The sequence below is a fragment of the Cyphomyrmex costatus genome, unplaced genomic scaffold (genome assembly GCF_001594065.2).
Source record: "Cyphomyrmex costatus isolate MS0001 unplaced genomic scaffold, Ccosl1.0 scaffold66, whole genome shotgun sequence".
Lineage (NCBI taxonomy): Eukaryota > Metazoa > Arthropoda > Insecta > Hymenoptera > Formicidae > Cyphomyrmex > Cyphomyrmex costatus.
The window spans coordinates 113381-132422 of NW_017280222.1; the positions used below are offsets into that span (position 1 = coordinate 113381).

Consider the following 19042-nt stretch of genomic DNA (forward strand, 5'->3'; position numbering starts at 1 on the left):
TTATTTATTTAATTAATAATTAAATTAAATTTTTATATTTTTATTAGAAACAGCAGCTTAATGACATATGATGACTGTTTTTTGAATGTAGACATTGTGAACAGCAGCCTAATGGACAAACTGGTTTACATATATATGTCACACGTACGATTAAAAAATACATGTGTCACACGTACGTCTTCTGAAATAACTAAAACGGTCCCTTTTCGGAACTCGGTCTCTAGATCTCGGTATCGGCTGCACCAATTTTATTCGAACTGGTCGCAATCAAAAGATACCGATGACATTATGTAATAAAAGTGTTTTTAGATTTTTGATTGGGCTTTTAAATTCTGAGTAATTTTAATCTAAAGTTTGAAGATGTAAAACTCGAGATAAAGCTAGTAGTAGCGTCGTGAATTGACAGCGACATGAACATATACACGCATCAATCAAGTCAAGCGATCATGTCAAGCAGTCAAACGGTTATATTTTTATTTTATGCACTTGGCGTCGCGACGCTACCGCGTCGCTTGATTATTAAGAAAAATGTATTATAACTACTTTCTTCAATAACAGGCCCAATGTGGAGAGAATGTGTTAAAACGTAAAAAAAAAAAAAAACGTTTTTAAATGTATAAACGCCTTTAAAGGGTTAGAAAAAACCTTTTCTTTTTTTGGTTAAACAATCTTCCGTATGGGAGGGCCCTTCAAGAGGTTATGCACCCGGGCCTAAATTTTGAAGTTACGCCACTGCTGTGTGTGTATGTGTGTGTGTGTAGAAAAAAGATTAAAAAGGTGCTGTTCAAGAAATAATAGATAGAAATGTATTAAAATTGATTTTACAATCTATTAAAAAAAAGAGAACTTTAGATATTTAATTTTAATTAAAAATCTTTCTTGAAAGATGACTGTGTTTGATTTGGTCACTCACACGTTTTAAAATCATTAATCTGTTTTTGTTATTTAGTAGACATAAAACACAGATAAAAGCACTGAAAGCATTAAAAGCGTCCAAGTCAAACACAATCTATATATTAGCACTGTACAGTATAAGCTCTATACTTACTACTTCCCAGATCAACTAAAAATGCCCGATTCAGATGCTTGTGATAAACAAGAGCTGCATGAACGCGAGAACAAGACGCATGATCAATGCAGAAGTCATTCAGTTGTTGATTGCGGCCAAATAGATAACACTTCTTCTCATCCACCATAAGTTTCTAGTAAAGTAGGATCTATGTGACACTCAGTTCATATAAGGATTCGATCGTGTAACAAACAACTTCGTAAAAATATCAAAAATAAGTAAATTTACTTATAATATTTATAATATAATTTCATTGATAAATACCTAATAAATTTGCTCGTTTTTGTAATTTTTACCTCATTTCAAGACATAATTGACCTTTAACTCACACAAATAAGGCTACATTCAAAAATATTATTTGACAAGTGTCATTTTATTCATCAAATATTAAATAAAAATAAAATAATACTAGTAGCATACTTTATTTGGTACTCACAATGCTTGTAAATATTATTTATCCTTTCATATTTAATAAACAACAAGTACATTATTTCCTCAGGAGATACTTAAATAGTGTTTTCAAATGCGCTCTAATAATAGAATTCCAAGGGAATGACATATCATTGAAGATACAGCTAGTGTACCATGTACTCTTACCTGTATCAATTTGTCGTTTTTTAGCACATCCAAATGCAGTCCAACCGGTGGCTTACCGGCCCTAGAAGAAATTATCGATTAATATATATACGCAAAAATCATGTTCTAATATATACTGCCAGTACTGAAAATCTATCGTTTACATCACATATACTAGATTCTTAGTACTGATAATATGTACTGCAAAACGCGAATGAAGTGTACCGCCAGACATTGTCAATCTTGCTGCGCGACGACAAACAATTCGGAACATGCGATTGCGTAAACAATAAACAAACAGACTCGAATAATCAAGTCACGTCGCAAATAAGGAAACTCTGAAACGTACCAGTTGGGAACCTCGTAATGATTAGCCATTGTCGTCTACAACTCTTGCACAAACAATACAAATAAATTCCCCTCACTGCATTATTATAAGCCTGAGCGAATGCATGAACAATAACAGACGATTGTTTTTAAATTATCCAGAATGCAAGAACATATATACGTATGAAAACAAATCCCGTGTCAGCAAAATACTATGAGAATGGAAATCCTAGAGGTCCCAAAGAATCAAAAGCGTCGTTGAATCGGTTAGGTTAGTCAAGGCCTATAATCTTTCGCATGACGCATGGTATAAAGACAAGGGCATGGTGGAAGTAGAGACCCTCTAACAGAGACTGGCCATCAGGGGGCCACTTTTGATTGGTCCGCCATTTTCTAGCGATTCCCGCTCGTATTGAAATTTCAATTACTGCATTTACTTGGAATGTAAATAGTATGTAATGATAAATATTATAGAAATATTAAAACCGTGCTTTTTACATCAATATAAATAATATACGTTAAATAAAAAAAAACATGTCAAGTTTTATCGTCAGTTATATACATCTTTATCTTTAAATAACTTTGTTATAATAGCTGTTTTTTGACATTTATGATTTAATTTTTGACTTTGTTATTAAATTTTAAACATTGACTCTTATATTGTCTTCGTTCTTTTTGTTTATACGTTAAATAATTTCTATATTTAATATTCTCTCTTTCTTAATTCTATTAAATCTTTTTCAAATAAAATTAAAGTTATGTTAGGAAATCAGTGACAAAAGTACAAACACTTAACATTTGTAAAATTTATTTAAAAAAGGTGTGTACCAACGATTTACTGTCATATCTTCTATTAATATTAGTATTTTTCTTACTTAATGTTCTTAATTTGAATACGACAAACTTTCTAATAATTTTAGGAAACAATTGATAATTTAAAACATGTTTAGCCGTAACCTGACTAAAGACAGATATTAAATAATTTTTCCAGAATTGTGCAGTGCAAGTGGTTGCACCACTCATTTTTATTGTTATTATTTTGTACTGAGCAAAAACCACGAACATAACCTTGAATCAACTCAAATCAACTTGAATAAACGATCACATACGAACGCACATATTCGTGTGAGTGAAAGAGTGAAATGGCCTATATTTCTGTCTCACTTGTAGGATTTCGCTAGGAAATGCCGGACTCGCCTGATGGCCAGTCTCTGTTAGAGGGTCTCTAGATGGAAGTCATGAAGGAAGATATAAGGAGACTCCATTCAGTCTCGCCAGTCTACAAAACATGGACCCATTTTAGGTTTCGAGTTCAGTTTCCGATTTTTGACACTCGCAGCGCTCGTGAATTTAGTAGTGCTGCGCATAATGAGTGCGAGTAAGAGAAATGATCATTTCTCTTACTCGCACTCATCAGAATCGGAAACTGAACTCGAAACCTAAAATGGGTCCACTTTTATTTTACGGAGTGGAGTCTCCTTATATCTTACTTCCTGGTGGAAGTATAGAAGGTGAACCATTCTGGTGGATGCGCAGTGGATTGAGAGGAGCGGGGGTATGTCAGCCAATCAAAGTTTAGACAATTTGTGTGATTCAAAATGGCCAACGGAGCAGTCAGGGTGCAACATATATGTAATACTACTATATGGGTAGTGCCTATAAGAGGGAGTGAGAGGAAGTGGTCCCAGAACCACGGTGCGGGAATATATATTTCCCTCTCTTTCTAAGAGTACTTTGAGTGTTGTGCGCATGCGTTGGATTGATTGCATCCGCCAATAGGAAAATAGAGTGCGATCAGTGAGATGACGCGAACAGGTTATGCTCGTTATGCTTATTAGATGGGTGCTGTTGTACACAGGCAAAAATGGTCAAGATATGGTATTTATGTGGCAAAAAGCCTAATGCGCCTAATGCGACTGAAAACATTAGTTTGCATAGGTATGAAATAGGTATTAGTTTGCACTGATTATCATGAAATTTCTGTAAGGGATTGCACTGTATTCTTATATACATAACGGCAATTTTGAAAAAGTTTATTTCATAAAATTAGGATTAATTTATTTATTCCGACTAAACTGATTCTGTTAACTGTAACAAGGTTATACCCTGAAGCGGAATCAATCACTTTTTCCTTCTTCCTTACACATATATGTATATTTATCCTTCTATTTATTATTGATGGAGGGGATGAATCCGACGCATGCGCACAACGTTCAAAGTACGCTGAGAAAGAGAGAGAAGTATATTCCCGCACCGTGGTTCTGGGACATGGACTTCTCTCTCATCTAGCCATATAGTAGTATTACATATATGGGGTGCAATCCATGCAGCGGAATAGCGTAAAGCGGGGAGCACAGACTTTTGCATAACGCATAAAGCATGTGCATAAGGAATTTCATTGGTCCATTTTCTTATGCATGAGTCAATGGACCAATCAAATTCTTTATGTATATGGTTTATGCGTTATGCAAAAGTCTGTGCTCCCCGCTTAAGGGTCTGAGCATAAGCACTGCCATAACATTTTACGACAACTTAAGTTGTAAACGTAAATAACGCACAAGCTTTGACGTGTCGGCGTATGACGTGTTTATGCACGCTATCGAAAGATATGTCAATAATGTACCTAACAATAATGACCCTAAGGCTGGAGTTACATGGAGCGGAAATTATAGCGGAACGGAACAGTGAAACCAATCAGAACTCTACAATTATTCCGCTGCTTTACTTTCTGCGATTGTGATTGGTCTCGCTGTTCCGTTCCGCTGTAGATTTCCGCTCAATGTGACTCCAGCCTAACGCGGAACGAGAGTAGAACCAATCACGAGATTCTCTAGAAACACGGAATGCTCGTTATTGGTTCTGTTCTCGTTCTGCGTTAAGCCTAGTTCACACTGGACGCGATGGGCGATGCGCGACGAGCGATGCGCGATGTTTTAATTTTTGTCCGTTCATACTGAATGTGACTGAATGCTACAAGCGGCGAGCGACCAGCCGACCACAGAGCATCGATGATCGAAGTGAATTTGGACACTTTGGTAATTTTCATCTCATTTCAAGATACACACAATCGACCCCCAGATCCAGGTCTGAGAAACCGTATGTATTAAATTGTAAAGTACATTCAGGGAGACGCTATTTCTGTCATTTTACCTACTTGTTTTATGTCTAATAAACAAAATAGAATGATAGAAATAGCCAGGAAGTAAGATATAAGGAGACTCCACTCCGTAAAATAAAAGTGGACCCATTTTAGGTTTCGAGTTCAGCTTTCGATTCTGATGAGTGCGAGTAAGAGAACTTACTCGCACTCATTATGCGCAGCACTACTAAATTCACGAGCGCTGCGAGTGTCGAGAATCGGAAACGGAACTCGAAACCTAAAATGGGTTCATGTCTTGTAGACTGGCGAGACCGAGTGGAGTCTCCTTATATCTTCCTTCATGGAAATAGCGTTAATAGCATTTTTCCGAACGCACCATAAAAATATAGAAAATAACCTAAAATTGTTAACCTTAGATACATTTGTTATTTTAGTACGTTATGGAATCAGCATCAGCTATTAGTAGACATAATCGTTTTTTAACGCTGTTGCGCCTGTATGCAAAAATAAGACATTTTGGTATGGATTATCACCAGAAACGTCTTTTTTTATCAATTATGTGGTATCTAAAATACCAGGCACAACGACAAAGTGATGAAAGCCACTTTGATTTATTGGTACGACGACGACGACGACGATGGTGGGTTCGTCCGATAAATCAGCGTCGGAATAATCAAGGAGATGGTGAACATCTCATTAATGAGATGCGGTTTCAAGACATTGATTTACATTTCAAGTATTGCCGTATGACAGTCGACGTCTTCGACAAATTATTTAGAATTGTTGGACCTTCTTTACAAAAAACACAAACTAATTTTAGAGAACCTATTTGTCTTCGCATAAAGTTATACTTGACATTAAGGTAAGTTTATTAAAATGAACGTTAATAATTATTAAGAACTAATTATGTAAAATATTGATTTTTCAATTACATGCAGATACTTAGCCACAGGAGATAAAATGGCTTCTATTGCTTTTGCATTTCGCATAGGACGTAGCACTGTTTCAACAATTATCGCTGACACATGTGTACTTATGGCAAGCGCTGAAAAATGAAATGTTTATACCGTCAGAAGATAACTGGAAGGAAATTGCGAAAGAGTTCTATACACACTGGAACTTTCCACATTGTATAGGTGCTATAGACGGGAAGCACGTTGTTGTGAAGGTAAATGTATTTGTAAATTTATATAAAAAATGATATTAAATAGTTTATGTAAAATATCGATACTAGCGTAAGTTTTATTAATATACATGTGATATAAGTTTAATAAATAAATATTTTAATTTTTAGGCACCACCAAAATCGGGATCAACGTTTTACAACTATAAAGGAAGTCACAGCATAAATTTAATGGCCGTGGCTTCAGCATCATATCGATTTCTTCTTGTCGACATTGGAGCTGAAGGTCGTCATAGTGATGGGGGAGTATTCAAGAATTCTCTCATGGGACAACTATTTGCTGATGATAAACTTAATGTACCTCTACCTTCCCTGATAGTCGAGAACGGAGATCCAATGCCATATGTATTGGTAGCAGATGAGGCGTTTCAGCTGACCAATTATACAATGAGACCATATCCAGGAAAAATACTTATGACCGAAGAATTTTTAATTATCGGTTAAGTCGAGCTCGGAGAGTCGTTGAAAACGCCTTCGGTATAATGGTGGCACGATGGAGAATTTTGGAAGGACCGATAAATACGTCTTTACAAACTGCAGAAAAAATTGTTAAAGCTTGTGTAGTGCTGCATAATTTCTTAATGAATAAATCACTGTATTGCAGGCCAGGTTTTGCTGACTCAGTACAGACAGATGGAACAATAAATCCTGGTGAATGGCGCCAAGAAATACGAGAAGGACTTCAGTCGATAAAAGGAGTAGGAAGTAATACTCATTCTCGAAATGCAGCAATTGTGAGAGAGAGCTTCAAAAATTATTTTCTCGATATTGAAGCTGTTCCGTGGCAATGGGATCTGATACGTTAAAGAAACTTGTGTTTATTATATATAATGTTTTATATAAATAACTTTGATTGTGTTATATATTTGTGTTTATTATATATAATGTTTTTGTTATAACAAAATAAAGTTCAGTTACACAATATCTACTTATAGTTTAGTCATACAATATCTACTTATATACTATAACTTTATTATATAAAAAGAAAAGTTCAGTCATTCATACTATTATATCTACTTATACAGGATTTGAGAAATAATGAAATATATCCCGCATAGGGATAGAATGGACTAAACTGAGAAGAAAAGTCCTGTACCATTTTACAATTGTAATAGTTAACGAGATATTTATCCAGCCGCGCGCTTGTATTTGACGATGGGCCGGGCGAATTTGGATATTTTTATAAATTAATATCTCGTTAACTATTGCGACAATTGTAAAATGGTACAGGACTTTTCTTCTCAGTTCAGTCCGTTCTACTCCCTATACGGGATATGTTTCATTACTTCTCAAACACCCTGTATATTATGACTTTCTAAATGACTACCAATGACTATACCTAAATGAAAATGTTTAGTCATACAAATACTGACTTTCAGATTGTTCCAATTCAATTTTCATTACTTCCTGCAATATCATATGTGTAATACGCATATAATATTTCTTCTGTAGTCTTTCTAATCTAGACTGTAAGAAACTGCAGAAGGCTTGTTCTTCACTGCGCGGTTGAATAAATTCATTGAACAAATTATCAAATTTGTCAGCTTCATGTATTTGTTTAGTGTTTTGTGGTTCTACCGATATGCTTCGAGCACGTCTCTTCTTGGCATTTGATGTACTAGGTAAAGCCGGGCTTGATGGAACTGATGAACCATCAAGACATGATGAACTCTCGGATAGAGATTTTAATGATACATTTATTGGGTGCGGTCCAGTTGCCACTACGAATACTTTGAAGCGTTTCTTGATTGGTTAATTTGTAAAATTCTTTCTTTTGATTGGTCAATCAAACACTTCAAAAGGCTGTGTGACTTTGCGGCAAGGTAGTTATCCAGCGGATAAGACATGAGACTTCGGTTCGAATCCTGTTAAAATATATCTGGAAGTAAGTATTGACAGAAGACCTGAATTTTTTATTGTTACTTACGAAATCAAATCAATAAAATGAAAAATATGTATAGTTATTTCTTATCTATATATATTTTAGATATTAAACTTTTGTCGGATATAAAGGAATGTGGACGATAATGATTCTTCATTTTCTCGATTTTACAATTGTGTTTATTGGCCTTGTTACAAAAAAGGAATCGACAAAGGAAATGGTTAAATCGCAGATGGTGGGTGAGACTCATCAATGTTGCTCGTTCTTTATATCGTGATCATAAGCATCTCTTTCAAGAGTTACGATATAATGTCAAAGATATATTTTTTCGATATGTAAGAATGAGTAGAGAAACTTTTGACCTTCTGTTAGAAATGACAAAGCCTTTCTTGATTAAATCAAACCATCGAGCATTTAGTCCAGAGCAACGGTTGACCATAACTTTGAAGTATAAGTACTCGTTTTATTATATATTATTACATTAATAAACATAAGCATAAAATATCTCTCTTCTTTTCTGATATTCTTAATTATAACAAACTGAAAAGAAGAAATATTCTTATAATATTTAATAATTTATACATTTATTGATATATACTAATATTAAATTATATAATCTAGCAAATATAAAATCATTATATATAAAAATGAATATGAACGTCGCGACGTTACAAGCTGTTAACATATGATCCCATGGTGCAGGTAAATTTAAATCTGGGTCGATATCTGGTTCTACATCATCATTCTGTCTGGCGATATTATGGAGTACTGCTGTTGCAATAATGATAGTCATTACTCTGCGTAATTGGTAACGCATTCCTAAAATAGAAAATCTCTTCCAAATACCAAACAAACGCTCTATTATATTACGAGTACGAATATGTGACTCGTTATACAGTCGTTCTGCTGCAGATTGTGGAGTTAATAACGGAGTTACAAGATATTTTTTTATGGGATAGGCAGAGTCTCCTAACAATAACCCATTATCATATACTCCATTTTCAAAATTTGCTCTCAAGCGACAGTTATTAAATATAGTGCTATCGTGTATGGAACCATGCCAACGAGCAACTATATTTGTTATTTCTAGATTGCTATTAAAAACAAACTACTTGAGTATTTAAAGAAAAGTAACCTTTTCTGTTGCTGAACAATTCAGCATTTTTTCCACCTTTAATATATAATCAAAGTAGAAAAATATAATAATAATAAAAAAAATCTATTTTTTATACATAAAACAAAGATAAAATATATATATGTAATCGAAGTTGTATACACATATATATACGTATACATATATATAAGTAAAACTTACCAAAAGACTGGACACGTACATGTATATAATCAATACAACCAATGACCCTTGGAAAGCGTGCAATATTGTAAAATTGTAATTGTTCCTTTCTTATTTCCTGCTCTGTTGTTGGAAAGTGAATATAACGGGGTCGTAACCTGATAATAGCTTGACTCACTCTATATATTGTACAGAAAATGTGCGTGCTTACGCCAGAAAAATCACCAATCGTTATTAATAGCGTTTTTCAATGGCAGAGTTAGTGCACACTCATTGTCAGTGTACTTTAATGCCTTTGTACACAAATCAACATAGAAATATATGTTTAATAAAAATAAAAAAATGAGTAAAACTGTAAAATCTTCAATATATTTTATTGTGTTATTTGACAAAATACACAATAGGCATTTTATCAATTGAGATATTTTATTTTAATATCAGATTAGAATAGTGTACAACGACTTTAATGTGCACTAAGTGAGCACTTGCCAGTGAAAAACACTATAAAAATGATCCAGTCGCATAAATGCGAAGTGTTAACAGCAGTTCTTTCATAGGAGATACGACATTGCTTCTAAAATATTATATTATCTATCAAAATGCTTATGTATTTAATTAAACAATAATTTTAACTTACCTGTTAGTAAAAAACTCCAATTCTTCTCTTATTTCTTCCAATATTAATCGAACTGACTGTTTGTTTAATCTAAATCGCATTTTAAATTCAATGTCGTCTAATTGTTAAATATAATTTATGCGCCGTTTAAATCTTTTCTTCTTCTACGGTTTGGTTCTCGATAATCTGCATCATCAGATGATGACAGTAAAAAATTAAACAAATCTGCCATGTTTTTTTATTTATAAAATCTAGTTCGTAGCCTTGTATTTTTAGTATAAATTCCTTTCTTTTTATATTTTCAATAACTTTAACCTTATTTGTCACGTGTGTTTAAAGAAATTTAGGTTAAGAACTACTTTCAGTAGGCGCTAGTTACATTTTTAATCGGAGTTTAAGAAGCTTAAACGGTAAAAATTGGCCGTTTAAGGGCCAATGTCACACGTCGTATGTCGGCGTCGGATGTCGTGCCGTAAAAAATTAACCAATCATGGTTGATTGTTTTCAACTGTGATTGGCCAATTTCTTACGGCACGATATACGACAACGGCTACCGATTTATTGTAGAACGGGCTTAAATAGAACTCAGTTTACATAAGTTTAAACTTGAATAAATTATTGATAGAACCAATATTCTAGTAAACTTTGGTTAACCGAGTGTCACTAGAAATTAACTTTTTAAACCGCGTTGGTAGAAACGGACCCAAAACGTGGACTCTAAAATCGAACCCCAGTTCAATTTCACTGATTACTACTGGTTGTTGTTAATTCAACAACCAATCAGGCTTCAGTAAACAGAGAAAGAACGATCATATTATTTCTACCTCTCACTCTACTTGTCTTTCTACCCCCACCACTACCATCAGCGGTCCATTCTAGATGTCGATGTCTTTAACCAATACGTCAGCTCACTAGTAAATGATTGTTACCTTTTGAATAGCAATCTAATAGGTAGGTTAGAATTTACCAAAAGAAACAACCGCGCGCGAGCCATAGACAAGATGAAAGTTATTGGCGCGTTCAGCGGACTCAACAGTTGAGTGAGCGCTCTGTTATTGGTGTATTCTTCTAAATCTAAAATTCTGATTGGATGATCTAAAAGAATAACAGCGAGCGCTCGCTCAACTGTTAAATCCATTGAACGCGTCCATTATATACGTTGGTGTTGAAAAAGTTACTATTGTGCACTGAGGGCTGATTGTTCCATCTTTCGGTAAAGTTTACCCGTTAGGTAAATCTGGCAATTCGCGCATGTGATTGGGTAATCTTGTTACTTACCTGACAGGTAAACTTTACCAAAAGATGAAACAATCGGCCCTGAGTCGGGTCAGTACAAATTATTATATCTAGGTTAGAGTGCAAGTACTCGCACTCAGTTCAGTATAAAAATACGTACTCCGAGTACGTGCACCTAGGATGCGTTCCACTTATGGGTGGTCTACAATACGTTGCCAACACCCCGTTGCCAGTCGCAAAAAATGGCAATTAGTAATTACTGGTTGCTAAGTGCTATTTCCAATTGCAATAAATATGGCTCCTGCAGACAAAACCATAGAACTTATAAGTTCTATGGACAGAACGCGGAAACGCTTGCCGCGCGGCGGAAGTTGGCACGATAACAAATCAATATCTTGCCGGCGAGACGCTGATTGGCTATCGCGGCAACTTCCGCTGTGCGGCAAGCATTGCCGCGTTCTGTCTGCGGGAGCCAATAGTTGTGGTTGTTAAAGGAAAGTTGTCCAACTCATGGTGTAATACACCATGGTCCAACTTTTAACTTTTTGGTGACAGCAACTGTTGATCGCAACACCTACCAATCAAATGCGTTCACGAAAAGTGCGAAGAGCAGCGAAGAGTGAAATTACGCAAAGTGTGGTTATAATATAATTTTCGGCAGCATTTTTTATATTTTATACATATTCCGATATTTAGTCCATAAAAATGGATACTGAAGAGCAATATGATTGGGATATGCTTGAAGTTGGAGAAAAATGGCATCAGTCCGAAATACGATCTATAATAGCACATGTAAAGGCAAATAAATTCCTAATTCATAAAACCAAAAAAGATTTTTCGAATAAAGAAAAAAAGATAACGCGTGGAAAATAATTGCTGTATTACTGAATAGAACAGGTACGTTTCTTCTCGTTTATATGTACATGTTTATGTAAAATTTGACGTTACTTTTAATTCATAACCTCAATTACAGCGTCGAGGTTATCAAATTAATAATTTTATTTATTATTTGCTTTATTATAATTAACTTTCATTAAGCAATTGTTTATTGACAAAATAAAACTAAAGCTGTTGACTACTCTGCTAAGTCGTTAATTAAAATTAATCAATTTTGATTTCAGAAATAGAAGTGCAAAAGAAATAGAAATCGTTGAGAACTGTATTCAGTCGTAAATTAGCGCAATTAAAGCAGAAAATGCCGAGTGTGGAAGCGGAGTTAATGTAAAAGAAAACTTACGATTTGACTGGGAGTACTAGGGTGACATGCAATTTCTTATACCATATATGCGTCACAAGTAAATCACAAGTGAAATTATTTATAAAATATATTCCCTTTTTATTCCTAATTTTATACAATTGTGATATATTAATTATAATTAATATTTTAATTTTTGTTTTATGTCTTAGATGTAACAGAATATCAAATTTGATAAGACATCACTTCCAGTTTCTTCTAAAAGTAGTGGATATTTTTGGCTTCTTCAAAAAATGGACAATCGATTCTAAAATTAGACGAAGGAACACATGAAGATACAGTCGAAATTGAATCATTGCCTTTGCAGAATGCAAATTTAATATTTTCTAATACTTCGAGTATGTAATGCATAAATTATCAATACAGTACAACTTCAAAGTCCACGAAATCATCCTGGCTGTTTGGGCCGATATTTCAAATTCTCCAGCGGTTCATGAAATACTTGGAAACTTTTGTCATTGCAAAATTTAGCGTTCGACACTCACTAAGGATCCCTTAAAATACATTAATATTATTTGTGCAAAAAAACATAAATTTGATATTGAGTAGTGGTCCCGAAAATTTATGAAAAGTGTAATGGAATAAAAATTTCAAAGTTGTGACTCGCCAGCGGTTTGTAATATGCATTAATACGTGTGTCGTTGCAAATTTTCAAGTTTGAAAATTACTAGGGCTCTCTAAAATACATTAATATTACTTGTGCAACAGAATGTAAGGTTGTCATTCACCAAAGGTGCCTAAAATTCATTAAAAGTGTAATTACATATAAAAATTTCAAGCTTGTGATTCCCCAGCGGACCCTAAAACACATTAATACTTACGCCGTTGCAAGATTGTATGTTGGAGACTTACCACGCCTCTCCAAAATACATAAATATTATTTGTGCAAGAAAATATGAGTGTCATATTCACTAATGGTGCTTAAAATTCATTAAAGGCATAATGAAATAAAAATTTTAAACTTGTGATTCGCCTGTGGTGCATAAAATGCATAAAAACTTTTGTCGCTGAAGTTTTTATTTAATTACACTTTTCAAGAATTCTAGGCACATTCAGTGAATAGGAAACTTCTATTTTGTATACAAATTACATAAATGTATTTTAGAGACATAAATGTACATAAATGTATTTTAAACTTACATCTTTACGGCACTGATCACTATTGTTTCTGCAAACTTTAACCACGCAACGCACCATTTTAATGTTATAAATTCACTTGCTCCGCTTCATATACGTACTGTATATAGGTATGTCTTCCTCTATTGCATAGGGTGTGACAAGGACGAGTAGATAAACAAGTTTGCCAACATTACTTTTCATTTTTTTTTCGACGGGTTGGCACAATTTCAGCTTCTCCATGGGTTTTCAGATCAGAAACTGAAAAGTCACTAAGTATACTTCCACCATGATTGGTCTGCTTAAAGGGAGGATGAGAAGTTTATTGCACTGTCTGCCTATGTCAGGCTGGAGGCACATGAAGCGGTAAAAGTAAAAGCGGAACGGTTTAGCGGTAGCGGCGGAAATCTAGCGACCAATCAGAGCTTTTCCGCATTTTTCGTACCGCTTTGATTTTGCGGATCTGAAAAAATGCCGCGGATAACCGTGATGTCACGTGATTTTCCTTGCATAAGCGTTTTCGCGGTGTTTGCAAAAAAGTTGAAACACTTTAAATTGCCTATGTAATTTGCTACTATATAGAGCGTTGTTTGTTGCTACGGCTGCTACCAAAGAAAGATTTAGGAATTTGAAAAGGAATAATTACGTATTTAGATTTAGATTGGGTATTATACGTATATTTTCAGGGGAGATGGCTTATAACGAAAATGTGGTGAGTAAACGTTGTTTTAAAATAATAGTTCATTAACAATTTGTGAAAATACATCAGTGAGCATCGAGATATAACATCGAGGTTAAATGCATGTAGTTAATCTAAAAATTTATTTTGGTAGCACATAAAATGCGGTTACTGCGGGTGGGTCATGAGAGGAACCTGCAGTAATATAGAGGCCCATGAATGTTTTCGAAATTACAATGAAGATCTCCATTTACTTCAGGTGGACAATGATCATGTGGCAAGGATGAGTACGTATATTCTTTCTTTATTCCTAATAAATTTCATTAAACAACACAATGGTAATACATGCGTGATGGATCTTAATATATATGATAATAATTTGATAATATATATGATAATAATTTGAATTAAGCAAAACTTAAGACTTTAATACACATATCATAAAAAAAGTAATGTAGAGTATATATTTTTTGTAGTACCAAGAAACACATATGAAGAAAATGACATTTCGAATACTGAGGTTGTTCCATCAAAACATCGAAAATATTTAGGTGACACAACAAATGAATTATTAATAGAACTAGTCCAAGCAAGGCCCAGCTTGTGGAATTATACGTTGCCATTGCAGGAGAGGACAAATATAAAAAAGGATGCCCTTTGGGCAGAAATCTCAAATGAAATGGGAGGTGGTATGTATAATATACACCTGTTTATTGGTAAAATATAATAGATCTTATACATCTATAAATAACACAATTTTGTTTGAGAAACTTTTTTGCATATATCCATTTTTTAATCATTTATATTTGAAATCCATTGTACTAATTTTAAATCGCTTATATATATATATATATATATATACACACACATAGGCTGCGTTCAGCAGAGAAAGCAGCTTTGCAACTGTTGCAAAATTCTTTAATATGATTGGTCTTACCATTACTTCCTCATTAGATCTAAATGTATAAGCCAATCATATTCAAAAATTTTACAACAGTTGCAAAGCTGCTTTTTCTGCTGAACGCAGCCATATATATTTCCTTTCTTGATAGGTAACATGACCATAAAGTGGGTCAAAGATCACTGGAAATATTTACGGGACGCATACATGAAAGCAAGAAAAGTAAGCAAACAGTATGTTCCCAGTGGATCCTCAACAGATTCTGCAAAAGCAATAAAAAAACATTCGTTTCGCTTCTTTGAGCGAATGAAATTTTTGGAAATTTCTGTACAAACAGAATCGTAAGTTGCGATATGTATGTTTGATACAAGAAAACTGGGGTGTATATTAATTGGACACGAGCCAGTTGCGCACAAGCCAATCACAACGCTAGAAAAGAAATAAAAAAAAATTCCCTACGCAGAAGTTGCTGTGATAGGCAGTGGGCAATAGCTATAGTGTGCAAGTGAACCGCTCCCGAAAACTGAACATAATACATAATATGTAATATATTAAATTGAAAATCTAATGTATCCTTTTATTACAGTACTATTTCGTCTCTGCCACTTTCATCTACTGCTTCTTCTTCTTCGGAGTCTCTAAATGTATCAGTATATTCACACAACACACACACACCACAACAGGAAAACATCGCTCCATTCAGAAATGAAAATGATATGGACTTGAATACAATAGTGTCGCCATCCTCATCTCCAGGTGCTTTCCACACTACGCTAAACAGAACATCCATGAATGCATACGTAAAACCACCAGTCAAGCGTAATCTATTAGCATCAAGTTCATTACCGATGAGAAAAGCGAAGAGTAAGTGATGTTCATTTCATTATATCTAGCATCATATTTTTACAAAAAAATGAGCCTGAATCTATCAACATTGCTCTTATATATTCATTTTTTGCAGTACCCAAAGTGAGCCCGGAATCTGAAGAGGTGCAATTTGCTATCTTGAATGCTTTGCGGGAAGAGCGTGTCGGTTCGGATGCGGTAGATGGCATATTGCTTCGACTTGGCGAAGGACTACGTCGCCTTCCATACCGGAAAAGGACGGAATTAGAAATTGAATGGCTACAACAACTAAGAGAAGCGGAACTAAAGTACAGTGAAATACCGTAGAGGATACACGTTTCAAACATATTAGTATACACATTCATATGTTAATACATATATACTATTATTATGTATTGTTATATTATGTATTTTAATATATATATATAAACTTACATTAAAATGTCAAGAAAAAACAAAATTATTTTGAATATATTTATTTGTACTTCGCGTAATGGTCGAAGTATTTTATATTCATATTTATTCGCAGCTCATACTTGTACGTTGGTTCTTCATTAACGTACAGTTTTAAAGAATTATTAATTATATTATTTTATTTATATTAAAAAATAGAAGTTTATTGAACATTAATTAACAATTATTTTACAGTTACAGTAAACCTTCTGAAAAAGCATATTTTTCTTCCTTTGTGATAATTTCTATATAAAAATGAATTACGATACAAAAATGTGTAATTCACATTGTCATTAAGACATTTTTTTACAATAACAATCATAATATTGATGTCAACAATAACGACATATGTATGTACCAGCATTAATAATAATCACTGTGAGGAGGAAAGTGTACAATGCATTTTAAATTCTTTATAGAAAAATAACTTATCTCACATAGATTACTATAATTTATTTTCACTTTAGACACATAATATGAATGTATGTATACAAATAAAATTGAGTTTAAATGTATAAAAAACATAATCAGAAGTCATTATTTAAAACTTTCTTCCACTGCCAAGGCATTGCACCAATGTTGTTGAAAAAATCTGTAAAGTCATCTCTTATTTTCACTGCTTGCACTGAATTGGATGATACACTTCGTGATATGTTCCTCAAGCCGTCTGATATTATTGCTCGATCCTGTGCAGTGTACCGCGAATACTGAGGCAACATTCTAATTGATTCTCTTTCACTGATCATTACAAAATTATGTATTGCAGTTGTAGCTTTAATAATATTCCTAGTTGTTGAAACTGACGCAATTATAGGTTTTCCATAAACTCGCCATCGAGCAGCAAGAAGACCAAATGCACATTCCACTGTCCGTCTTGCCCTGCTCAACCTATAATTAAAAACCTTTTTTCTTATACCTAAGTCTTTGCGTGGATAAGGTCTCATCATGTACGGTGTTAGCTGGAATGCTTCGTCGGCTACTAATACGTATGGTAATGTTACGTTTGTATTTGCAATATTTTTGGCTGCGGGTAGATTTAGAGATCCGTTGCCAAATCGTTTGCCAAATTCACTATTTTGAAAAATAGTACTGTCACACTGTCGTCCTTCTCCACCAATATCAACCATGGAGAAACAACAATGAGCATCACTGATGGCTAGAAGAACGATACTGTGCTGGCCTTTATAATTGTAATATTTCGATCCACTGTTAGGTGGGGCCTGACAATTGAGAAAAAAATCGCTTGAAACACATATTACTCATAATGAAGAATAAATTAAAAAATATTAAAACAAATATACCTGTATTACAACATGTTTTCCGTCAGGGGCTCCAATGCAATGAGTAAAGTTACAGATTCTTTCAAAATCTTCAGCGACTTTTTCCCAATTATTCGAGGAGGGTTGTAAAAATACTCGATGTTTTAAGGAATTCCAAATTGATTCGCATGTTTCGTTGATTATCAGAGAAACTGTATTATGTGCTATTCGAAATGCATATGATATAGAAACCATACTGTCACCTGAACTCAAGTATCGTAAAGTTACTTGCAGACGAGTGCGTGCAGGTATTGGTGTTCGAACAACGTGCGTTTTAGTAATGAATGGTTCAATAATGTTCAAAAGTTTTTCAAAAATAGCATGTGACATTCGGAAATAATTAAAAAATTTTTCAGGGTCAAGTGTTTCCAATTCTCGTGCCAAGTTATCACTTGCGCCTTGCATTAATCTCCTTTCCTCCGTGAATATTGGACGTACCCAAAATTGACGTTTGTAACGTCGTTTCTCAATAGTTTTTTGAATGATGTACAATGAATATAATTTTAATATTTTCTTGCGGATTGCCTCCCTCTTAAACACGCAATATACTTTCTTGCGTGAAATTAGTAATTTACAGATAAACAGTAAAATATTCTTTGTCTTCATGATGCGCTCAAACACATCAACTCACAGAACTAATAAAAAGTGATAAAAAATTGACACGGAGAAGAAATCCTGTACATAACCTCTACCACTGTCCTTTTCTTCTTGAGAAGATAATAACAAATACATTACCGCTTGCACATTTCTGCAAAAATATTTTCCTTATGTCACATTGAGCGGTTCATACGGTAGCGGAACAAAATTCAACCAATCAAAAAGTACCTTTATATTTTCTGCTTATATTGGTATTTCACGATTTGTTGAATTTTGTTCCGCTACCGTAAGAACCGCTCAATGTGACATAGGGATTAGAAAGCAGCGATACGAAAAATGCGGAAAAACTCTGATTGGTCGCTAGATTTCCGCCGCTACCGCTAAAACCGTTCCGCTTTTACTTTTACCGCTTCATGTGCCTCCAGCCTCAAGAGTGGACTTAATGGCGGAATATGTGCAAATATGTGATAGCATGCTGTGCGATAGTGATGGGAAATTCTTTTCCGATTCTCGAAAAATCGATTATTTTAGACTCAAAATAATCGATTATTATATGATTTTTTGAAATCTCGATTCTTACTGAATCGATTCCT

At 34.2% G+C, this 19042-nt stretch overlaps 5 protein-coding genes and 1 long non-coding RNA gene across 7 annotated transcripts in view; 3 read left to right on the plus strand and 3 right to left on the minus strand.

Moving 5' to 3' along the window:
- Window positions 1-2200, minus strand: part of NiPp1 (nuclear inhibitor of protein phosphatase 1) — a 17242-nt gene extending 15042 nt beyond the window's left edge. The window contains exons 1-3 of the mRNA XM_018547574.1: window positions 1995-2200; window positions 1667-1727; window positions 1049-1202 (exon numbers count right to left, since the gene is read on the minus strand). Coding sequence (XP_018403076.1) covers window positions 1049-1202; window positions 1667-1727; window positions 1995-2023 — 244 coding nt within the window. The 5' untranslated portion in view covers window positions 2024-2200. The remainder of the gene's footprint in view (window positions 1-1048; window positions 1203-1666; window positions 1728-1994) is intronic.
- Window positions 2201-5002: 2802 nt separating this feature from the next.
- LOC108780004 (putative nuclease HARBI1) lies at window positions 5003-7056 on the plus strand. Of its 2 annotated transcripts, XM_018547576.1 has the most exons (4): window positions 5003-5068; window positions 5507-5934; window positions 6011-6240; window positions 6367-7056. In XM_018547576.1, exons 3-4 carry the CDS (start codon window positions 6130-6132, stop codon window positions 6697-6699), a joined length of 444 nt encoding a protein of 147 aa, XP_018403078.1. In that variant the 5' UTR covers window positions 5003-5068; window positions 5507-5934; window positions 6011-6129; the 3' UTR covers window positions 6700-7056. The 2 variants fall into 2 exon arrangements, 1 of the variants encoding a protein (XP_018403078.1); XR_001940889.1 differs by lacking the exon at window positions 5003-5068 and having other exon boundaries at window positions 5490-5934.
- Window positions 7057-7608: 552 nt separating this feature from the next.
- On the minus strand, window positions 7609-10380 carry LOC108779997 (uncharacterized). The gene is made up of 4 exons (XM_018547569.1): window positions 10069-10380; window positions 9453-9610; window positions 8797-8956; window positions 7609-7924 (listed from the first exon to the last, which is right to left on the minus strand). The coding sequence occupies exons 1-4, from the start codon at window positions 10146-10148 to the stop codon at window positions 7609-7611; spliced, it is 714 nt and encodes a 237-aa protein (XP_018403071.1). The 5' UTR covers window positions 10149-10380.
- A 1512-nt stretch (window positions 10381-11892) lies between these two features.
- On the plus strand, window positions 11893-12919 carry LOC108780003 (uncharacterized). Its single transcript, XR_001940888.1, has 3 exons — window positions 11893-12180; window positions 12405-12578; window positions 12691-12919. It is a non-coding gene; the product is annotated as an uncharacterized LOC108780003 (long non-coding RNA).
- Window positions 12920-14167: 1248 nt separating this feature from the next.
- Window positions 14168-16414, plus strand: LOC108780005 (uncharacterized). Its single transcript, XM_018547577.1, has 6 exons — window positions 14168-14366; window positions 14488-14620; window positions 14810-15022; window positions 15386-15575; window positions 15821-16098; window positions 16196-16414. The coding sequence occupies exons 1-6, from the start codon at window positions 14346-14348 to the stop codon at window positions 16405-16407; spliced, it is 1047 nt and encodes a 348-aa protein (XP_018403079.1). The 5' UTR covers window positions 14168-14345; the 3' UTR covers window positions 16408-16414.
- A 646-nt stretch (window positions 16415-17060) lies between these two features.
- LOC108779998 (uncharacterized) lies at window positions 17061-18556 on the minus strand. Its single transcript, XM_018547570.1, has 2 exons — window positions 17835-18556; window positions 17061-17753 (listed from the first exon to the last, which is right to left on the minus strand). The coding sequence occupies exons 1-2, from the start codon at window positions 18456-18458 to the stop codon at window positions 17061-17063; spliced, it is 1317 nt and encodes a 438-aa protein (XP_018403072.1). The 5' UTR covers window positions 18459-18556.
- Between the last annotated feature and the right edge of the window lie 486 nt (window positions 18557-19042).

Bases quoted from the DNA above. Each gene is read 5' to 3' on its own strand.
- LOC108779998 (XM_018547570.1), bottom strand. From the start codon at position 18,458: ATGAAGACAAAGAATATTTTACTGTTTATCTGTAAATTACTAATTTCA. The intron at 17,754-17,834 runs GTATATTTGTTT...CTCAATTGTCAG, and splicing joins GAAAACATGTTGTAATACAG to GCCCCACCTAACAGTGGATC.
- LOC108780005 (XM_018547577.1), top strand. From the start codon at position 14,346: ATGGCTTATAACGAAAATGTG. The intron at 15,576-15,820 runs GTAAGTTGCGAT...CTTTTATTACAG, and splicing joins ATTTCTGTACAAACAGAATC to TACTATTTCGTCTCTGCCAC. The intron at 16,099-16,195 runs GTAAGTGATGTT...CATTTTTTGCAG, and splicing joins ACCGATGAGAAAAGCGAAGA to TACCCAAAGTGAGCCCGGAA.
- LOC108780004 (XM_018547576.1), top strand. From the start codon at position 6,130: ATGTTTATACCGTCAGAAGATAACTGGAAGGAAATTGCGAAAGAGTTC. The intron at 6,241-6,366 runs GTAAATGTATTT...TTTAATTTTTAG, and splicing joins GGAAGCACGTTGTTGTGAAG to GCACCACCAAAATCGGGATC.
- LOC108779997 (XM_018547569.1), bottom strand. From the start codon at position 10,148: ATGCGATTTAGATTAAACAAACAGTCAGTTCGATTAATATTGGAAGAA. The intron at 8,957-9,452 runs GTAAGTTTTACT...TTTCTATTTTAG, and splicing joins TGTACGTGTCCAGTCTTTTG to GAATGCGTTACCAATTACGC. The intron at 7,925-8,796 runs GTTCATATTCAT...TCTATCCGAGAG, and splicing joins ACAGCTTGTAACGTCGCGAC to TTCATCATGTCTTGATGGTT.